The sequence below is a fragment of the Gymnogyps californianus genome, chromosome 22 (assembly GCF_018139145.2).
Source record: "Gymnogyps californianus isolate 813 chromosome 22, ASM1813914v2, whole genome shotgun sequence".
Taxonomy (NCBI): domain Eukaryota; kingdom Metazoa; phylum Chordata; class Aves; order Accipitriformes; family Cathartidae; genus Gymnogyps; species Gymnogyps californianus.
The window spans coordinates 3,544,416-3,564,263 of record NC_059492.1 but is presented as its reverse complement, the minus strand read 5'-3'; the positions used below and the strand labels follow the sequence as shown (position 1 = coordinate 3,564,263).

At 62.6% G+C, this 19,848-nt stretch overlaps 1 protein-coding gene across 1 annotated transcript; it reads left to right on the top strand.

The window, feature by feature from the left end:
* Positions 1–1,834: 1,834 nt before the first annotated feature.
* On the top strand, positions 1,835–12,520 carry SESN2 (sestrin 2). The gene is made up of 10 exons (XM_050909797.1): positions 1,835–1,951; positions 7,334–7,399; positions 8,363–8,560; positions 8,964–9,146; positions 9,521–9,730; positions 10,105–10,255; positions 10,429–10,544; positions 10,849–11,039; positions 11,267–11,411; positions 11,496–12,520. The coding sequence occupies exons 1-10, from the start codon at positions 1,874–1,876 to the stop codon at positions 11,580–11,582; spliced, it is 1,425 nt and encodes a 474-aa protein (XP_050765754.1). The 5' UTR covers positions 1,835–1,873; the 3' UTR covers positions 11,583–12,520.
* Positions 12,521–19,848: the final 7,328 nt, after the last annotated feature.

Sequence of the window (19,848 nt, the reverse complement as noted above, 5' to 3'; positions counted from 1 at the left end):
ATCTCTCCAGCTGGACCACCGCCTGATGCACAACCACAGCCCTGGGGTCCCCAGGTCCATCTCAGCCTGTCCCCCTCGTGTCCAGAGCTTTCGGGGGGCAGAAAGGGGAGAATGGAGGCAGCCCCCTCCTCTGCTTTGCTTACACCGTGTTGCCTTCACTGCTGCAAAGCAAGAGATGGCTTTTCATCTCCAGGCTGATGTGTTCAGCCAGAGCGAACGCAGAGCTCGTGGCCTCAGGTAGCCGCGGCCCCGGTGCTGGCCAGGGACCGGGCAGGATCTTGGGTCTTGCCCCATGTAAGGCAGCTCTGGGTCTCTCTGTGGGGTGTGACGGGGCCAAAGGAGCAGGCGATGGAGCTGGACCTGGGCGACGGGGGCTGAAACAGCATCTCTGGCCCCAGGGGAGCATGGGGCCGGGTTCCCCTCGGAGCAGGCACCGCCTGGACCTGGGATCGGACGCAATTAAAAACCCAAATTGTTCCTCTCGAATTACACAAGTGCAAATACAGAAGCAGACACCTCGGGGTGGCCAGAGCTGCCCAGACCCCACACCCTCAGCATAGAGCCGCGCTTGCAAAACAACCCTAAAAATAGCACCGGGTGTTTGCAGGCTGCGGTGCAGCGGGAAGGGGGACAAGGACAAAGATCAGCCAACCGGGGTGGGGGGCATTTGAAACTCGCTGGGTCCTCTCTCCCCGCAGAGGCTGGTGCAGCTGCGAGCGCGCCGCGGCGTGCCGGCCGTTGGCTGTGCCGCTGACACCGTGCTGCCGACACCGTGCCGCCGAGGCGCGCTGACATGTTCGCTTAATTGGCAGGAGCCCAGGACTGGAGCCGGAGGAGGCTGTTGCCAGGCGAAACCTGAGTTGTTTGTGCAGCGACTCCTGTTTGCTGGACTTTGCCATGTGCAGGCTGTCAAGCAGCACCAGATTGTTATCAGCGCTGCTGTCTGGGGCTGCCCGTGGTTGTGGGGTGGGGTGGGTTGGTTTTTTTTTTCCTTCTTTCACCTTCTTTTATTGGGTTTGGTGTTTGTTATTCATAATGGACAGGAGCTGGTACGGGGCTGTACACCTCGTAGAGGATAGGAGGGGAAAGCCGCTCTGCAACTCTTGGGGCTCTTTGGCACTGGGTTAATCAAACTGCTCTTTGCAAAGCTGGGGGGACCCACGGGGAGCAGCAGGGTGGCAGGAGGTGGGACACAGTGATTGCTCATGGCTGCACAGAGCCACGGGACGGGCTCTGTGCACGAGGTAAGACCAGGGCAAGCCAGCAATTTTGGACAAAAACCACTGCCCGTAAACGCGCGCAGGCTCCTCGCGTGCCTTTTCCATCAGGTTTCCTTTCCCTTTGGCCCCAGCAGACATTTTCCGTGGCTCCCTGCGTCAAGAGGCTGAGGAAGGCTCCGCAGCAGGGCCGTGCAGAGGGAACCGCTCCTTCCTCTCGGAGCAGAGAGGATGCACACAGGAGCTCCCGCATCCGCCGGGGTGCCTGGCCGCGGCGGGGGGGGGGGGGGGGGGGCTCACGCTGCTGCCAGCCCGGGGGCCCAGCACGGATCGCGGGGTTCACGCCCGGCGGCCTCAACCCCCAGCAACCCCGGGAACCCGCGGCGAACTACAACTCCCAGCACCCCCCGCGCCGCCGCTCCCTATTGGCTGATCGGGGGGGTGGGGAGGTGTTGTCACGCCTCCGCTTTGCCATTGGTCGAGGCGGGCCGGGGGCGTGGCTGCCTCCCGGCCCCTCCCGCCCGCCGCCGCGCTATGAAAGCGGGGCGGGCGCGGGGGAACCGGGGGACGTTCCGGAGCCCGGGGGTGTCCGGGGACCCCCACCCCAGCCTGGGGGGGTCCCGGGGCCATGCCCGCCGCTTAGCCCCCGTGCTGCCATGCTGGTGGCCGGCTCGCCGTGCTGCCCCGCCGGGCTGGAGGAGTACCGGGGCTGCGGGGCTCGGCGGGGCGGCGAGGTAAGGGCTCGGCTCGGTGCTCGCCTGCCCGGGGCGTCGCCCCCCCTCCCCCTTCCTCCCCGGGATGGGACGGGGTGCTGCCACCGTGTAGTTCCCCCGGAGGGTCCCTCGGGGAGGGACTGGTGGTGTCCCACCGCCCCGGGACCGCTGTGTTCCCCCCCCCGCCCCGCCCGGGGCCATCCCCCCCTTGGCCGGCTGCAGGGAGGGGAGAAGCAGGGACATGTCGGGCCGGGCTGCAAAAATAACCCTCTTGCTCGTTTGCAGCGAGCCTAAAAATAAGGGTGCTGGGGTGCAGCAGCAGGCTGGGGTGCTGGGAGCCCACCCAGGGCTCCTGGGGATGGGGTGACCCTGTCCTGGCAGGGGAACATTGGGGTGGCTGGATGGGGAGATCTCAGGGTCTCCCGAACTCTCCAGGAGCTGTGATGTGTGTGGGAGCCGGGCAGAGGTGCTGCCTGCAGGTGTGGGCCGGGAGGTGAAGGGAAACTGAGGCAGGGGCTGGCGATGGGCATGCCCACCAGGGTAGGTGGTGCAGAGCTGGGGGAGGCTGGGGGGCTCCAGGGTCTCCATCCAGTTGTTTGGCTCACGCTGCCATTCCCGGGCTGGGCATGGGATCTCTCTAATGTCCCCGTTAACCCAGAGGTCTGGGAAACCTCTCACATCGCCCAGGGCTTTTGCATTTGGAGTCCAGTGTGCAAAACTGGAGCCCTGCGGTGTCCGTGGAGCTGTGCAGGACCTCCCTGTCCCTCCCAGGCAATCAGACCGGTCTGCAACTTCAGTCCACCAACCTGCTGAGTTTCCTGAAAAGCTGAGAATTGCATTTATTTCTAAGACTTATTTTCCCCTCAAAAAAAAAAAAAAAATCTGGAGTTTTTCCTCTTGCTCCTGTATTCCCCTTCCCTCAGGTTTCCCAGGGACAACGGGATTGCTCTGCAGCTCGGGGCTTTGCTTGCGGGGAGCCGGTGGCTCCCCATATAGCCGTGCCACCTTGGTGTAGCTGCAGGGATGGTTACTCCTGACATGGGCTGGAAGCTGGAAACCCTGGGATGATGGGTGGGAAAGACCCCAGACAGCCGTGCTGCCAGGGAGCTCGCTCTGGCACTTATCCTGACATGAGCCGAAGCCTGAAATCGGTGCTTTGGAGCAGGCCGAGGAGGGGGCAGCGGTGGCAGGGATGCCTTAGACCTTGGCCACCAACTTCTAGCAGGTACCACTGAAAGTCTGTGGGCTGGGACCTTCACACCGCCGTGAAAGCGCCTCGGTTTTGGGTCTGCGTGCTGTGGCAGTGGGGTTTGCACCGCTGTAGGGCTGCCTGTCCGCGGCAGCTCCGCTCTTCCTCTGTGAAACCTCTTCAGGTTTTCGGGACGAGGCAGGGTGGGATTTAGGGATCCCATTGCCCTCCTTGCTGGAACGTGGTGGCAGCTGGGTTTGCTTTCCAGGAGCAGGTCAGGCTGGGGTTGCAGCGGGGGCGGCTTGTGCCAAGGGGGTTGCACTCGCGCGTCGGCTCCGTGCGTCAGTGGGGCCGAGCCCTGGCGCTGCTCTCGCCCCCTGGTACAGCCCAGGGACAGCCTCCTGGCTGTTTTTTTGGCAGGAGCACGGTTATGAGGGGCAAACCTGCTTTGCCAGGCAGCTGCAATGGTGTTTGTTTAACCTCGCTTTATCGGGAATGATTTTCTAACACCTGACTAAGCACTGGCACCAGCACAAGGGGGGGGCTCACTGCTCGGCATAGCCGTCTTCCCACTCCCGGGGGATTAACTCCTTCACCCGGTGCTCCGTCAAGACCCTCTGCCTGCCCTGTGCCAGCTGGAGCCTGGGAACAGGTTGCGTGGCTGGCGTGGGTCAGAGCATTGCCTCCGTGCCTCAGTTTCCCCACCAGCGGAACCAGGAGGTGATATTCTACCCGGTGGCGGTGCAGCGAGGGTTAACTGCAGTGCCCCTGAGGATTGCTTAATGCAGCAAAACATAACGAGCCTCTGCGTAGGGATGATTGAAATGCACCTTCAAAGGTCACCCTGAGCTGTCACTGAAAAGCAGCGGGGCGGGCTGGGCTCCCTGGCTCCTCGCTGCCTTCGGGGTTGGAAGTCCTGCCGTCTGCGTCCCCTGGGTTTGCCTGCCGGGGTCTCTCTGTTGCCATTCCCCTCCCAGGGAGCCTCCCGGAGCACCAAAGAAACTCTTTGTCCCCAAACCGTGAGTCAGTGCGGAGCCAGCTCAGCACCTGGAGCAGCAATGGCGTGAGCCTGCTCCCGCTGTCACCCCGGTCTCGCTTCCGTGGTGACTCAGGGCAGGAGCATCCCGCACACTCAGAGCCGTCGGAGCGTGTGGATGCGGGCACTGCTTGCTTTGCCCGGGGTGGCTGGAGCCCGGTGCTGGTGAGAGCCCCCGGCGTGCTGTGACCCGCTGCCCGGCACGTGGGGAGCGCGTGGCTGCGCTGACAGCTGCTGTGTGGTCACCTCGTGCCATCCCACACCCCGTCCCTGCTCGGGAGAGGGTGCCAGGCTGCACCCGCCGCCTCGGTAGTGATTTGGAGGCAGCCGGCAGGAGAAGGCACCCACCATCACCTGGGCCGTGCCCGGCTCCAACTCTGGGGTATCTCTCCTGGTGAAGCCAGGCGGCAGCCCCGGGGCTCGTCCCTTCACAGGGCACTGCGGAAAAGACCCCTGGGAGAAGCAGCTCCCTGCTCCGTTGCTCCACGGCTGGAGAGTGGGACGTGCCATCCTGCCGTCGGCACCCCGGTTGCGTGTGTCCGGGCACCCTCCTCCTCCTCCTCCTGCTGCCGCCGTTCCCCCTGTGACATGTCCCGTCTCCCGCAGGTGAATCCCGGCAGCGGGACCCTCACTGCCACCTCGCTGGGTTGCAGGAGGCCGGGAGCATGGCGCTGGGTGCGATGCTGAGCATGGGAGGAGAGCAGGTTTGGGGGCAGAGCTGCCCTTTGAGCTTCCCCGTCATTAATGGGCTGGAAGGTGTGTGTCCGATTGTGCCGTTGGTTTTGGAAAACGCTGCTGGGTGCTGTGCTTGCTTCTCTCTGCGTTGATGCCGTGGGTTTCCCACGCCTCCCCCAGCTGCGGGACAGGCGTGCGGGGGTGGCTGTGCCCTGCCCACCCCGGGGAGCCTTCGACGGCCGTGGGTGGAGGGAGGTGATGTGGGGACGGGTGAAAAGGGATCGCCGGGAACTGCCTTGGAGCAGCGTGGCTGATGGGATGGCCGGGAGCATCTGCCTGGCTGAGCTGCGGGAGGGAGGAATGCAATAAAATGAGGGTCATGCCTTTGCCCCAACCCGAACAGCGAGAGCCGTGGGTCCTGCAGGAGCAGCAGCCTTGCAGATGGTCCCCAGTGCAGCTCCTGCTTCGGTCGGTTCACCCAGTAACTGGGTGCTGCGGGAGCAAGGCTGACCCGCTTCCAGTTGTGAAGAGCGTGCGGGGAGCACCCCGCTCTCCCTGCTGGGGATGAGCCGTTTATTTTGGGTCCTGGGGGCTGGCAGGGGGCCAGGCATGCCTTGGGGCTTCGGCTGGGCTGGCGCTGCTTTCACCCGCAGCTGCTGGGACGGGGTGCCCGGCTCCCTCCGTGTCCCCAGCAGTGCAAGCAGGGGTGACCGGTGGCTGTCACCTGCCCTGCCGGGTCTCTCCCTGCACCCAGAGCAAAGCAGGGCGCAGGTCTCCGCCGACCGAGGCATCCCTCCGGATGGGCCGCAGGAACTTTGCCGTGTCCGACGCCATGGGCACGGTGGCTGCTGCTGCCTCCGGTTCTCCATGGCACCCCTGCTCCTCGCTGGGTTTGCGCAGGGGACGTGTGCCATGGGATGGAGCAGGGTGGTCATGGGCATCCCGGGGGGCTCAGACCCTGCCTGCTCCCTGGGTGGGCAGAACCGGACCCCAGGCTCGCATCCTGCCTGCACGGTTGGTGCTGGGCTCCAGTTCAAAAGTCCTGGCGGAGATGACTGAGCGCAGCCTGTGCTCGGGGACAGGTCCCAGCCTCACGGTGCCACCCCAGCTCCTGCTGCGTCCGGGGGGATTTCTGCAGGGAATGGGAAGAGGAGGCTGGCGCTTCCCCACCCGGAGCGGGGGCCCTGAGCACCTCCTCCGTGGCGGGCAGCGGGTGCTGCTGGCGGCACCTGTATCCGGAGCGTGGGTTGGAGGAAGCGATGCTGCGGGCGTTCGTCTGCTGAGTGCCCTTTCTGCTATCGCTGCCCTGTCTCGGTCCTGGTTTCACGCAAGCGCCGTGTCCCCCCTGTATTTGGGGGGGGACCATGCACCAGTACCCCCCTTCCCCCTCGCCTCCTTCCCAGGGCTGAACCCTTTTCCACCCGCTTTTCTCCCAGCCCCAAACCAGGTTCTGGGTTCTCTGTAGGTGTTTTGGAGGGATTATTTTAGCTCTTGGGGCTGGGTGCTGTGTGTGTGTGTGTCCCCTGTCTGCGGTTGGCACCCGTGGGTGCTGCTGTGATGCAGGCAGAGAAATTTCCCCTGCACCACTGCAAACTTGCAAGCTGGTGGGATGCTGCGGTGCAAAAGCGGGACGGGGGAGGCTTCAGGCTCTGCTGCATCCCTGCGTTTCAGCTCTGGGGCTGGCTGGCGGGGTCCCCGTCGGCACCGAGCCACCCCTGCAGCAGGAGGGCTGGGAGGGTCCTGGTCCTGTTGTGCAGCCCCTGGATGGGGGCTCCTGCTTGCGGCATCCCCATCACTGCTCCCGTGGGCACCCTGGTTGGGTGCAGCCAAACCAACACTTGCTCTTCCCTGGGGAGCTGGGAGGGGGGAAGATGGAGCATGGGGGGGTCAGAAAGGAGCCGAACCCTGTGCCTGGAGCGCGGAGAGCAGCAGCTACCCTGTAACCGGGTGGCTCGTTTGTGTTTTAACTGCGTTAACGGATTTGGGGGGGCGGGAAACCGGTGGAGATGTTTATCGGCATTTTGTGCCCGGGGGAGGTAGCAGGAACCCTGGGCGCCGTATTTATGCTGGTGATTGCAAACCGCAGCACTCTGCTGCAGTCAGGGCCACGGCCGGAGCCGTGCTGCTCCTGGGAGCCGCTGCCATCCTGCGGGACCCCCCCGGGCTCCGGTTTTCCCCTGTGTTTTCCCCGTGGAGGTGGTAAACCAAGACCTGGGTGCCAGGGATGTCTCCGCTCTCCTGGCCCTCGATGCCGCAGCTCCGGCGTCCTGGCACGGTCCCAGCGTGTCACACCTCCCCAGGGTGCAGAGCAACACCCCTGCCCGATTTCATCAGGCGCTGCCCGGCCTGACGCAAGGGCGCAGGGGCGATGGCCGCGTGTCCCCGTGGGCCGTGTAGGGTGGTTGCTTGAGTCACCCCTTCCGGTGCTGCCACGGTCGTCCCGCCGGTGGCGGCTCCCGGCTGCCCCGGTGCCGGGCTAAAGCCGCCGCTCTTTCCTTCCTAGGACAGAGGGGTCAAGGTCCCCCGGCAGCTGGGGAAGGGCCCCAGCGCCTTCATCCCCCTGGGAGAGGTAAGAGCGGTGGGGATGGTCTTGGGTGGGTGCATCCCTCCCTGCTGGGGGGCTCCTCTGCCCCTTCCTGCCCTGGTGGGGGGGGGGGGGGGGGGGGAACAGGGCTGTTAAGGAAGGATTCCCACCCCACCCACACCCACCCAGTTGCTAGTGCCCAGCTGGGGTGGGATGCTGGGGAGGGAGGGTGGGATGGGGAAGGGTCACCCAGCCGGGGGGTATCCCTGTGGCAGTGAGGGGGTGTCTTGTTTTGGAGGATGGGGGGGAGCAGTTGTGTTGTTTCACCCTGGTGTTTTCCTGCCCCAAGTCCCTTCCCTGCCCGTGCCTCAGTTTCCCCACTCATCCAAACGCGGCTATCTTCCCCCTGTGCTGCAAAGGCAGCCCCCATCCTGCCCTGCCCCGCCCCCCCCTGCCCCCCCCCCAAAACCCCCTGTACCCTGAAATCCCCAGGGCTCCCCATGCCAGGGCACCCTCAGCCCTATCTCGGCACCCGGCGCCGGTGTCCCAGATGGTTCCTCCTTCGGCAGAGATAGCGCCATGGTTTCGTCACCGCTGCGGGGGGTGGAGAAGCTGGGGGGGGGGGGGGGGGTGGCCTGAGCCCCATCTCCTCCCCGCTGCACACCAGCGCCCAAATAAACAACCCAAGCCGCGGGCTGAGCCGGTCAGGCTGTGCGGGGTCCAGCATGGAGACCCCCCGTCACCCCCTGCCCCCCGGGGCCGGGAGGGGGGAGACGGGCAGCGGGGGCTGCCGGCGGTGTCCATACCGGGCGGCAGGGAGGAGGCTGGGCACCTCCGATGGGGTGAGCATCCGATGCGGTGGGATGGGTGCTCCTGGATGCCTGGGTCCTGCTGGCTGCCGATGGGGGGGGTGGTGGTGTTTCCCTCTAGGTTAGGGGGGGGCTGTTGGGAAGAGTGGGGGGCTGCAGCACACAGCCCTTCACCACCCTCCGCTCCCCGTCCTGGCAGATCCTGCAGGAAGGTGCGGAGAGCAGCCTGCGCCAGCTCCTCATCGAGGCCTTCGTCTCGGCGGGCAGGGTGGACAACATCACCATGGTCATGGGGCTGCACCCCCAGTATCTCAGCAGCTTCTGGAAGACCCAGTACCTCCTGCTGCGCATGGACGGGCCCCTGCCCTACCACAAGCGCCACTACATCGCCATCATGGTGAGGATGGGGGTCCCTTGGGCTGTGGGGTCCCGTGGGGTTATGTGTGGTCCCAGCACCTCCGCTGGGATTTTGCCGGGAGGCAGGAGGACATTTGGGACCCCGCAGATGGGCCTCTCTCTGATCCGCGGTCCCAGAGGCTTGGAAGCCCCTCTGGGGTTGGTCCCATGGTGCCCACCCAGGGTACCCCAGCACCCCTCCCCTCTAGGGCCCCTGGGGACCAGCATTGATGGGAGGGGGGGGCAAAGACCCCTGTCTGGACTCTTTTTCCCCAGGGAAAACCCTCCAAGGGCAATGCCGATGGGGTGGCTCGCTGCCTTGGCTTCTCCAAGGGCTTGTTAGCAGGGATGGGGGGGGGCTCCTGGGCCAGTGCCAGGGGTTGACTGCCCGGCTCTCCCCGCAGGCAGCAGCCCGGCACCAGTGCTCCTACCTGGTGGGCTTGCACATGGGGGAGTTCCTGCAGGTGGGGGGCAATCCGGCGTGGCTGCAGGGGCTGCACTGTGCCCCCCAAAAACTCAGGAACCTCAATGAGATCAACAAACTGCTGGCGCACCGGCCCTGGCTCATCACCAAGGAGCACATCAAGGTGAGAGCTGATGCTGCTGGCGCAGATGACCCCCCCCCCCCCAAAAACACACTCTGGTTTTGGGGGCTTGATCCCAGGGGCTGCATCTCTGCTTGCACAAAACCCCCCAGGTTTAACCCTTTCAGGGCTGAGGGAGTCTCTGAGCTGGAGGGCAGGGTCTGTGCTGCTCCCCATGGATGGGGAAGGGGCAACTTGTCCCCCATGGCTGGGGACTGTCCTGCCAACAGCGGCTGGTCTATGGGGGAGGCACATCCCCGACACCCTCCTGTCTCCCTGCCCTTGGTTTTACCCCGGCTCTGGGGTGCGGTGGGGGGTACGGGGCAGCGAGCCGAGGGGCTGGGGGGGGAGTCTTTCCAACCTCACGTGCCTTGCAGGCTCTGCTGAAGACGGGGGAGAATAGCTGGTCGCTGGCGGAGCTGGTGCAGGCCCTGGTGCTCCTCACCCACTACCACTCGCTCGCCTCCTTCGTCTTTGGCTGCGGCATCAACCCCGAGGAGGACCAGGATGGGGGGCATGGCTGCCGGCCCCCCTCACCCCACAGCGACAGCAGCCCTGCCTCTGATGACAGCATGGGGGGCTCTGGGGTAAGGGGTGTGGGGGGGGGTTTTGCCTTGCAGGAGTGAGGGTGTGGGATGGGAAGGGAGGGCATGGTGGGGTGCTGGACTGCTTTATGGTGCTTCCCCTGGGAATTGCCCCAAGGCCTTCTATTGGGAACGGCAATCCTCCCAGTAGCATCCTCCGCGGGGCTTCCCCGTCCTCCCAGTCCCCGGGATGAGGCATGGGAGCAGCTGGGGTCTGGGCAGGACAAACCCAGAGGCAAACGCTCTTTAGAGCAGCCCTGGGGCTTCTCCAAGTGACAACAGAGCTGAGAGCGGCTCCGTGCCACCCTGGGCTTGCAAACCCCTCTGCAACCTTGCTCGACCTGGGGCGGCATTGACTCTGCCCTCTGCTTCGCCAGGGCAAAGATGCCATGGAGGAGGTGGAGGTGCTGATGGAGAGGATGAAGCTGCTGCAGGAAAGCCAGCTGGAGGAGGAGGGTGTCACGCAGGAGGAGATGGCGACGCGCTTTGAGCTGGAGAAGACGGAGAGTTTGCTGGTCGCTCCCTCGGGTGAGGAGTTGCAGGGGTGCAGGTGGCTGGGGACAGGGTCCCCACGGGCTGGGAGAGGTCACAAGGAGCCAGCATCTGCCCAGGGAGGAGCAGGATTAGGCCCCGAGCTGCAGGGCTGGTCCTGTCCGGGGTCGTACCGCATTGCTCACGGCCACCGTGGTGGTGCCTTGTAGATATTGCAGATCACTCCCTGCAGTCCAACATCCTCTGCTTCGTGGAGGACCCCGAGTTCGGCTACAAGGACTTCACGCGGAGGGGCGAGCAGGCACCCCCTACGTTCCGTGCACAGGTAGGTGCTCGCGGTCCCGTGCCAGCCAGAGGGGAAGGGGTGGCAGGGTGCTGGGTGGCAGGTCCTGCTTGTCTTGACTGGGGGGACAGTGGGGCTCTTCCCAGGGTCTTGGCACTGCACGGACAGCGTGGGTGCAGAGGGTGAAGGGCTGGGACCAGGCTGGAGCTGTCTGAGCAGTGCAACCAGATGCTAATAGTTGTGGGGGGGATCAAGATGGGGGGGAGACCCCAGCTTATGTCCTTGGCTTTGAAGGGACCCCACGTTTCCCCAGCAAGCCCCTACCCCATCATCCTTTCTCCGGCAGGATTACACCTGGGAGGACCACGGCTACTCGCTGATCAACCGCCTCTACCCCGACGTGGGGCAGCTCCTGGACGAGAAGTTCCAGGTCGTCTACAACCTGACGTACAACACCATCGCCATGCACTGCGGCGTGGACACGTCCATGCTGCGCAGGGCCATCTGGAACTACGTCCACTGCGTCTTTGGCATCCGGTAGGTCCCGGAGCCGCGGCCGGAGCCTGTTCTCCACCCTGGGTAGAGCCCATGAGCGGGTCCAGCCTGGGAGCCCGCGACTTGGTCTTGGTGAGACTGTTGCTGCTGCTTAGACTAAGGCAAAGCGATACTGTTGGGGGGGCTCGGCTTAGGTCCAGAAAGACCCTGGGGTGTGTGAAAGGGCAGAGGTTGTGCCTGGGGTCACGCGCCCTTCCTCTCTCCCCTAGCTATGACGACTACGACTACGGGGAGGTGAACCAGCTCCTGGAGCGCAGCTTGAAGATCTACATCAAGACAGTGGCTTGCTACCCAGAGAAGACGACCAAGCGGATGTACACGCAGTTCTGGAGACACTTCAAGCACTCGGAGAAGGTGCTGCCCCATCCCTTCCCCTCCCGGCAGGCTGTGGGGGGGATGCTGAGCCCCCCATGCCCTGACCCTGCTCTCCCTGCGTAGGTGCACATCAACCTGCTCTTGCTGGAGGCTCGGATGCAGGCGGCTCTGCTCTACGCCCTGAGAGCTGTCACCCGCTACATGACCTGACCGGCCTCTGCTCCCTCCTCCTCCTCCTCCTCCTGCCCCAGGTTTGGGGGAAAGGCCAGGGGGGAGCTGGTACCCTAAAGACTTTGCTGGAATATTGTCTCCCCTCCTTAAGGGGTCTGGAGCTGTGGAAGGAAAGGGGGGGGCTTCCCTGCCCCTCATCCCAGGAGAAGGGGATCCCCAAGAAGCCGTCAGTGCCAGGAAGACCCCGGAGTGCTGCTCTGGGCTTGGCAGAGGTGGGGGTGCTCGACTGCTCCGTGCCTTTCTCGGGGTGAGCCCGAACGAAGCCAAACTGGGGTGCTCGTGGGTGCTGCCTTCACCGCGCAGTGCTGATGTTACCTCTCTGTGCCACGTCCTGGCACCAAGACTGCCGCCGCGGAGGACTGTCCTCGTGCCAGGGATCACCAGAGGGTATTGTGGGCTTCGCCCCCGCTTCTTGGGGTCTCATCGTGCTGGAAGACATGCAGCTGCTGGTGGGGATGCTGCCCTGGCACCCCCTCCCCACCTCTCTGGCTCACACCCGAGGAAGGCCCCGCAGGAGTGGTGGGAAGGATCCGGCCATCCCGTCGCCCACCCAGGCACCCCCAGCGCCACTAGTCTCCGAGCTGAATCCCCCCACGTCAGGGTCCGAATGGCTGGGGGAGAGGCTGCGGCTCTTCCCTGCCCTGGCCCGGGTGTTTCTGCTGCCTTCAGTGCCTGCTGTGACATGGGGACGTCCCCTCCGTGGCTGGGGGTGCACGCAGCCCCTCGCTGCTCCTCCCTGTGCACCCTGGCACGGCCGGACCCCAGCCCAGCCCTCGGATCGGGGCTGCAGGAGGGGTTCAGCTCTGCCTGCCCGAGCCCCCTGCGATTTGGGACATGAAGTGCCTCTTAACCTGGGTCCCAGGGCAGGAGCAGGGTGAGGGTAGGAGTGCCTGCGGTGTGTTTTACACCTTTTTTTTTTTTTTTTTTTTTTTTGCATCATTTTTCAGCCACTGGCACATCTCTGCTGCCTCAACCTTTGTGGCTGAGGTGGGGAGCTATGCTGGGGCTTGGGGCTGCCCTCCTGGCTGCTGTGAGGATGATGGAGTGGGATGTGGGGTGGCCATAGCTTTACCCAGATGTGCCAGAGCATTTCCCAGCGGCGCGGGTCGCCGGGGAGGTGTCTGTTTGGGAGAGCCCCCGCTCCCGGCTCTGCTGGAGCGTGGGTCCGGGTCCAGCAGCATCGCCTGCTGCTTGGCCGCTCTTGGTTTGTCTTTGCTGAACCGTAGCTCCAGTTAAGTTATTTCTATATTTTGTGGGTGTATTTACTCCTGACTGGGCATGGAAATGCCACTGTGACTTTGCTACAGATCTTGTTTGAAAAAATAAAATTGTTGGGGTTTTTTGTTTTGTGTTTTTTTTTTTTTTTTCCTTTTTCCAACTGCCTCCGCAGGGCAGCGCCGCCAAGCAAGCGGGTGTGAGGTGCAGTTTCCCTTTCCCCTCGCTTAGCCCCAGGGACTGATCCTGCAGAGCGCAGTATGGGGTGGGGGTGTCCCACTGCTCCGGGGGGGGGGGGGCTGGGAGCAGCCCTGGGTTGTCCAAGGGGGCAAATGGGGGGCCCGTGCACTCCCTGTTTGCCTGAGGGAGGGTGGGCTCGGCTCCAGTTGCACCCTTCTTGCAGCGACCATTCACCAACCTCTCCTGGGTGCAGCATCCTCCTAAAAAGCCAGGATTTGGGGCACAGACACTCATCCCAATATGGGTGTGCTGTGGGATGCTCTGGTCCTGCTGTGGATGGAGGGATCCACCCTCCCCTCCGGAGGGATGGAGCTGAGCGGGCTGTAGTGGAGCTGGGGGTGTGGGTGTGTGTGAAACGGCACTGGGGGCACCCCAGCCCCACGATGTGGAGCCCAGCACTTATCAGGGTGCGGGCAGGAGCCCCTGGCAGCTGCTGATAAGATCCCTGAGGAGGGGCCAGCCCCTCGCCCTGCTCCAGCCCCATCCCCGCAGATCCGAGGTGCATCCCTGCTCCAGGAGGAGAAGTAGCAAGGAGCCAGATCCTGGCTCTGGGGTTGTCCGGAGCCTCCAGCCCCTCCAGACAGGTAGGACCCACTGTGCTGCCCGTCTGAGTGGGGATGTGGGGCTGGGGGCAGCGAGGCTGGATGGGGCACCACCAGCATGGTAAGGGTTTGCTGGGGGTTTATAGTGCCTCTGTTTGCACCGTGCACGGGGGAACAGGGCTCTGGGGGCAGCTCAAGGGCACTGGGGAAACTGAGGCAGGAGGGCAGGTCTCCCTTGGCTTTGCTGGTTGTGCCAAAGTCCCTGGGCTGGAGTCCCCATCCAGGCGTCTGTCCAGGTCCCCTTCGCATGGCCGGTGGGTTTAGCAAAAGTCTTGCAGAGGAGAGCTGCAAACCACAGGTAAGGGTTAGCTTAACGCTTCCAAGACACCGGAGAACCCCCTGGGGTGCGGGGGGGGCCCCTGCCTGCGCTTGCTGGGCTTGCAGGAGGCGTCAGCTGGGGTTGAGCAGTTTTCCTGCGCTGAGTCACAGCCTCCAAATATTTCCCAGCGTGTTTTTCCAGCCCCGGCCAAGGAGGCTGAGCTGCCGCCGGTGCCTTTGGGTCGGGGAGGGAAAAGCAAAGCCGCCCCCCCAAGTGCTGTATTTTTAGGGTGCCACCCTGTAACACCCAGCCAGCAAGGGGACAACACTGTCTAGGGACCTGGGGGTGCTTGCGGGGACCCCTGGGATCCCTAGGGCAGCCCCCAGCCCCTGCCAGGGTGAGAGCTCCATGCCCCAGGGGTGGTGGGTTTATTCCCCAAGTATACTGGGAATGGCAACCATGAGCTTATTTTTAAGTGAGTCTAGCATGATTTTAGGGAGGGCGCTTTGAGATTTTTAATGCTGGCGGCTTTTCTATCATATATACGGAGGAGTCTGGCCGCGGGGTCTTGGGGACCTGGTGCGGCTGGAGGTCCTGGTGGGATGGCACCGGCGATTCAGCTGCAAAGAGGAGAAAATTGTGTTTGTGTGTTGGTTTTTCGAAAGAAGTGAGAAAATGGCATCTTTTAGAGACAGCTCAATGACAATCATTAGAAAAGGGTCAAGTCAAGGGGGAGATTCTGTCTGAGGAGGGACTTTTCCTGCTGCCTTCTGGCTCTCTTTGAGGCATCCAAAATATTTTGTTCAAATGGAAGAAATCCTCTAAGTAAAGGCGCCGTTTCTGGTCACAAAGCCATGCTGGGAGGGGCCGAGCTTTTGAAAAAAAAGAAAAAGAAAAAAAAAAAAAACTTCTTTGCTGCAGTTTCACCCTGGTGTGTCTGGCGAAATCAGCACCAGCGTCTTGTGGGGTCACCGCTCTGTATCCCCACCCCGTCTCGCTTTTTTTCCCCAGCAATATCAAATAACCAGGATGATACCGAGTCCAGCCGGGTCCCTGGGCACCCAGGGAGCAGTGATGCCACCCCAACACCCAACCTACAGCCCTGCAAACTCAGGCCAGGCTTACGTTTAAACCCCAGCGCCCGGGTGATGCATCGGCAATTGCAAACCCATCAGGGATGGCGACTGGTTTGCAACGCCCGAGCAAGCGGTGCCCGGCGTGAGTCAGCGCCTTGCTGACCGACGGTTTTCTCGGCTCTGGGTGCCGTGGGGCGGGTGGAAGGAGGGCTGCGAGTGCGGGCTGGGAGAGGTTTTGGCTTAGGCAGGGCTGCGAGCAGCCGGCTAGAGCTGGGCACGTTGTTCACCTGCAAGGTGCATGCTTGCGCGGTGGTTTGGCTTGGGGAGCAGAGGGCATGAGCTCAGGTGCTTAAAAAAAAATATATATGTACATGTATTTTTATTTTTTAATATATATAAATAAAAATATATATATACACAGAGAGCTATCTGTGCTTTCGGGGTGGCTGGCAGCAGCCCGAGCTCCAGCCCCGCTCTGTACTAGCCCGCATTCCTGATGCACCAAGGTTTTCTCCCCAGGAGAGGTTTGCAGCCCGGTGCCCGTGGTGTTGCCCACCCCACAGCAAGGAAGGGACAATATCTTTTTGTGTTACTTTCTCTTGTTTCTGCCAGTCCCCTGCTGCGTTTGCAAGAAGATGTGGAGCGACTCGCTCTGGGTGGGCCTTGTCCACCCCCATCTTTGCAGCTCCTCTGCCCCTCTCCTCCGGCGAGGCCCTGTTTAGGCACCTCCCAGGCAGTGTCGGGGGGATGTTATAGCCTACGTTAAAGCAGAGAGAGAAGGGTGCTCGTGGACCCGAGGGGTGAGCCCACGGGCTGCCCAGGACCCAGCAGCTCCCCCCTCCCCAGGGTGCAGCCCGGGAGGGAGCTGGTGCCTGGAGCCAGCGCTGCCCTGAGCCTCCCTTGCGGAGCTGCAAAGCAGGAAGGCTCTTGAAACTGTTATTTTTAATCCCTTTTTTTTTTTTTTCCCCCTACAGTCTTGCAAAGCTTGGCCTTAGCAGCAAGTCCCAGGTTGGGCTTCAAATTTTCCTCCCCGGTTGCCCCAGTTGTATTTTAAATCCACAAAGGATTTACCGTGGGCATGCAGCGCTTCCCGTGCTTCTCCCGACAGACGACACCAGCAGCAGGAGCACCCGGGAAGGACCAGTCCCTTGCTTTATTTTTCTCCCCATTTTTCTGCTACACATCAAGTAACTCAGGGGTGAGCTGGCGCCTGGGCCTCCTTTAACTCATCGCCTGAGTCATTGATCAGTTTAACCCCCTTCCTTTTTTCGGGTAGTCACAATTATAAACCAATAAATTCCTCACCCTGTGTTTAACCAAGGCCTGCAATTTGTATGCATATATATAATTTATCAGCAGCTTTCATTGTCTTGCAGGGCAGAAGGCGTGTTAATAATCTCCCTACCTGTAGCTGATAGTTATGATCCCAATGTATGCAATTTTTTCGCACTACAGTTGCCCTCAATTTAAAAACATAACGTGTTCGCGGTGTTTAAAACGCAGCAATGCAATGGGAAAATAATAATAATAATCGCGGGCTGTGCTGAACGAGCGCTTTAAGATTAATGGAGTCCAAAGTGCTTTGCAAAACGGGCATTACCGGGGCTGAGCTGCCCTCGCCGTGCGGTAACATGGGGAGGGTGCAGCGGCATCGTGCCGTGCCGAGGGTCGTCTTCTCGCCGAGCCCGGCACCCGTCCAAGATGCAGGAGGGATTTGAGCAGCCGGGGAAGTCCCCACTCTGGAAGTTGGCCGGGATGGGGCTCAGCCGATGCAGAGGTTTGTGTGGGGCTGGAGGTGATGAAGGATATCCGTGCCCTGAGCGTGGGCAGCTCGTTGCCTTATGGCTGTGAGCAGACTCCTGGACCCACTGCATGGGCTGGAGATGGATAAATTCGGGCTGGAAACAAAGCAGCTCTTCAAGGGTGAGGTGGACATGGAGGTTCAGGCAGCAAGTGCAGATCTCTGCCCTGGCTTTGTCCAGTGCCCGTGTCCGCACGGCCCTGGGTGATCCCACATGTCTCCTGTGGGATCACACATTTCCCAGTAGTGAGCAGCTGCCTCGGCAAAGCCTCTGCTGTGGTCACCCTGGACTGCGATGGAGTTGAGCCCCACAACGCCAGTGCTCCCAGTCCCTCCCAGCTCCCTTTCCAGCGGTGGAACCCCAGGGACCCCGGTGAGGGTTTTGCGGGGCGGTGGGTGGGAGGGAAGGGACCGGCCTCTGGTCGCTGCCTTAGCTCATGGGAACAGAATGTGTCCTGCCCATGGAGCCCAAAATATTCCCTGGCACCATCTGCGCCCGGCGCCAGCCCTGCTTCCTTGCATAACCCACACCGTGCTCAGCCCTGCCGGGGCTGCCAGCCCGCGGCCGTGCCACCGGGTCACTGCTGTGGGACGGACACTGTCATCAGGGTGCGCACGCAGCATTGCAGTTTCAGGGCGCTGAGCGCTGCTTTTGCAGCCAGGTTTTACCCAAACATGCAGCTTTGCACCCAGCCTGTGCACCCAGGTGGGCACCTTTGGGTCCCTGGAGTGCCAGGAGCCATCCCACCGGCGGCTGGGAGCCAGAGGCCCTCCGCAAGCCCCTCCAAAGTCAGCTCAGTCCTTGCAGGCACAGAGGGAAAGCTTGGCAGGGTGGGGGCAGATAAGCACCCTGCCCTCTGCTCCTTTGCAGCAGGTAGTAAGCTGTTTGCTTTGGATTTAAGACTGACAATTTTGCTGTCACTGGGAAGCCGACTTGTTGTCCTCGCTGGGGACAAACTGGGCTTATCCCGGGGGGAACTGCGGGCTCTGGGCACCGTGGGCTGTAAATCCCAACTGGCTGCTGGAGCGTTTTAGTCCTTGCAAAGCAGCCAGGCAGCAGGGATGGCACGGTGGTGTGCGGGGAGGGCTGGGACTAATACATGATGTGTCCCCGAGCTGCTGTCACCTCCCTCACACGGGCTCTGGGTTGCCATCCTGCACCCCCAGCTCTGCGCCAGCCGGGGGGACGAAGCACCCCGCTGGGTGCAAAGGGGTCCCCATCACATGCCGGTGCAATGGGGGGGAACAAATCAGCTCCACAGGCACCGCTGCTGCTCACCCCTCAGCCCTCTATTTCTTTGCCTGGCATTAGATTTTTCAGCCCAAATGATCTCCGGCCGAGCAGCGGTTCCCAGCCCCGGTCCGTGGGGGACCTTTGCCCGGCCGGGTGGGACCGGCCCGGGGCTGGCGGAGCCGGGGCTCTCCGGTCCCCGCCGCTCCGGCTGCTCCGCCCGCCGCTCCCGGCTTTCCTGGGTCGGCAGCGCCACTCGCTGGGGGCCGGCAGCAGCGCCCCGAACCGCCGGCTGCAAACTAGCCCTGCTGCAAACGAGCCCTGCTGCAAGCCTGCCCTGCTGCAGCCCTGCTGCAAGCCTGCCCTGCTGCAAACTTGCCCTGCTGCTGCAAACCTGCCCTGCTGCAAACCTGCCCTGCAGCCCTGCTGCAAACCTGCCCTGCTGCAAACCAGCCCCATCGCAAACCTGCATCCCCGCTGCAAACCAGCCCCATCGCAAACCTGCCCTGCAGCCCTGCTGTAAACCAGCCCCGCTGCAAACCAGCCCCATCGCAAACTTGCCCTGCATCCCCGCTGCAAACCAGCCCCATCGCAAACCTGCCCTGCAGCCCCGCTGCAAACCAGCCCCATTGCAAACCTGCCCTGCATCCCTGCTGCAAACCTCCCTGCTGCAAACCTTCCCCACTGCAAACCATCTCCCCATGTCCCTGACGCAAACCTTCCCTGCTGCAAACCTTCCCCACAGCCCCAACTCCTGGCCCCACTGTCAACCCTCCCTGTGCCCCTGCTGCCAACCCCACTGCAAACTGTCCCCATGTCCCTGCTGCCTGTCCCACTGCCAACCCTGCCCGTGTTGCTGCCAGCTCTGCTGGGAAATGGGCCTCATCCCATTTTCTTGCGGAGTGGCTGGTTCACAGGATGGCAGGGGACGAGGACCCACCCCAGGAAACAGAAAATATGACTTGCATTCTTCCCTCTCCCACGCGGGATGTGGAGCGTCCCTGTCCCTCCCGAGAGATCAGCAAGAGCTGGCTGCCCACCCTTGGTGTGGTGGGTCTCAGACCCCATCCCCAGCTCTCTCCCTGTGCTGAGGTCGCTGCACAAAGCAGGGAGCAGAGCCAGGACCATGGCCGGGACCTGAGCCTGCCCGTGCCCCTGCCCGCGGCTGCTCTGAGCACCGGGCAGCGGCTCTGCCTGCAGCCTGCCTGGATGGCAGCAGAGGGAAATACCCCGTCTTCCTCCCTTCCCACCAGGCAGAGAGGTTGGGGTACTCCCTGGGGACATGGGGAAAGCGTGTCCTCCAAGGGCTGAAAGCTGAATGCATGAAATGAATGCTTTTCTCTAAAAACACTTGGAAGGGGAAGGGGAGGCTGGAAAGCAAAGGTGCTGGGCTCTGCGGAGCCCCAGCTGGGCTTCACTGCTTCCCGGGGGGGCCAGTTGCCTCCGAGCAAGCTCCGCAGCACATGGCGCTTTACAGGAGCAAACCCTTCTCCTCTCATTATTTTCCTGACTCCTTGAAGAGGTCCTTCTAAACACCGGGGACTTTGGGGAGGAGGGTTTGACATCCAGAGCCGGGGTTTTTAGCAGCTCCTGCGGGCTGGAGGTGGGCTGTCACAGCAGCCTGTGCCTTGCTGGAGCCAGGACGCAGCCCTTCAGCTCGGATTTTGCTCCTGCAAGGATGCTGCTCAGCATCCAGGAGCTGTCGTGGGGGTTTGTGCCGCGTTCCCCTGACCCCCTTGCAGGATCACCCTGTGTAATCTGCCGTTTCATCACCCACCGGGTGGGCTCCGAGCACAACTCATAAAATATGGGTGGTCTTGA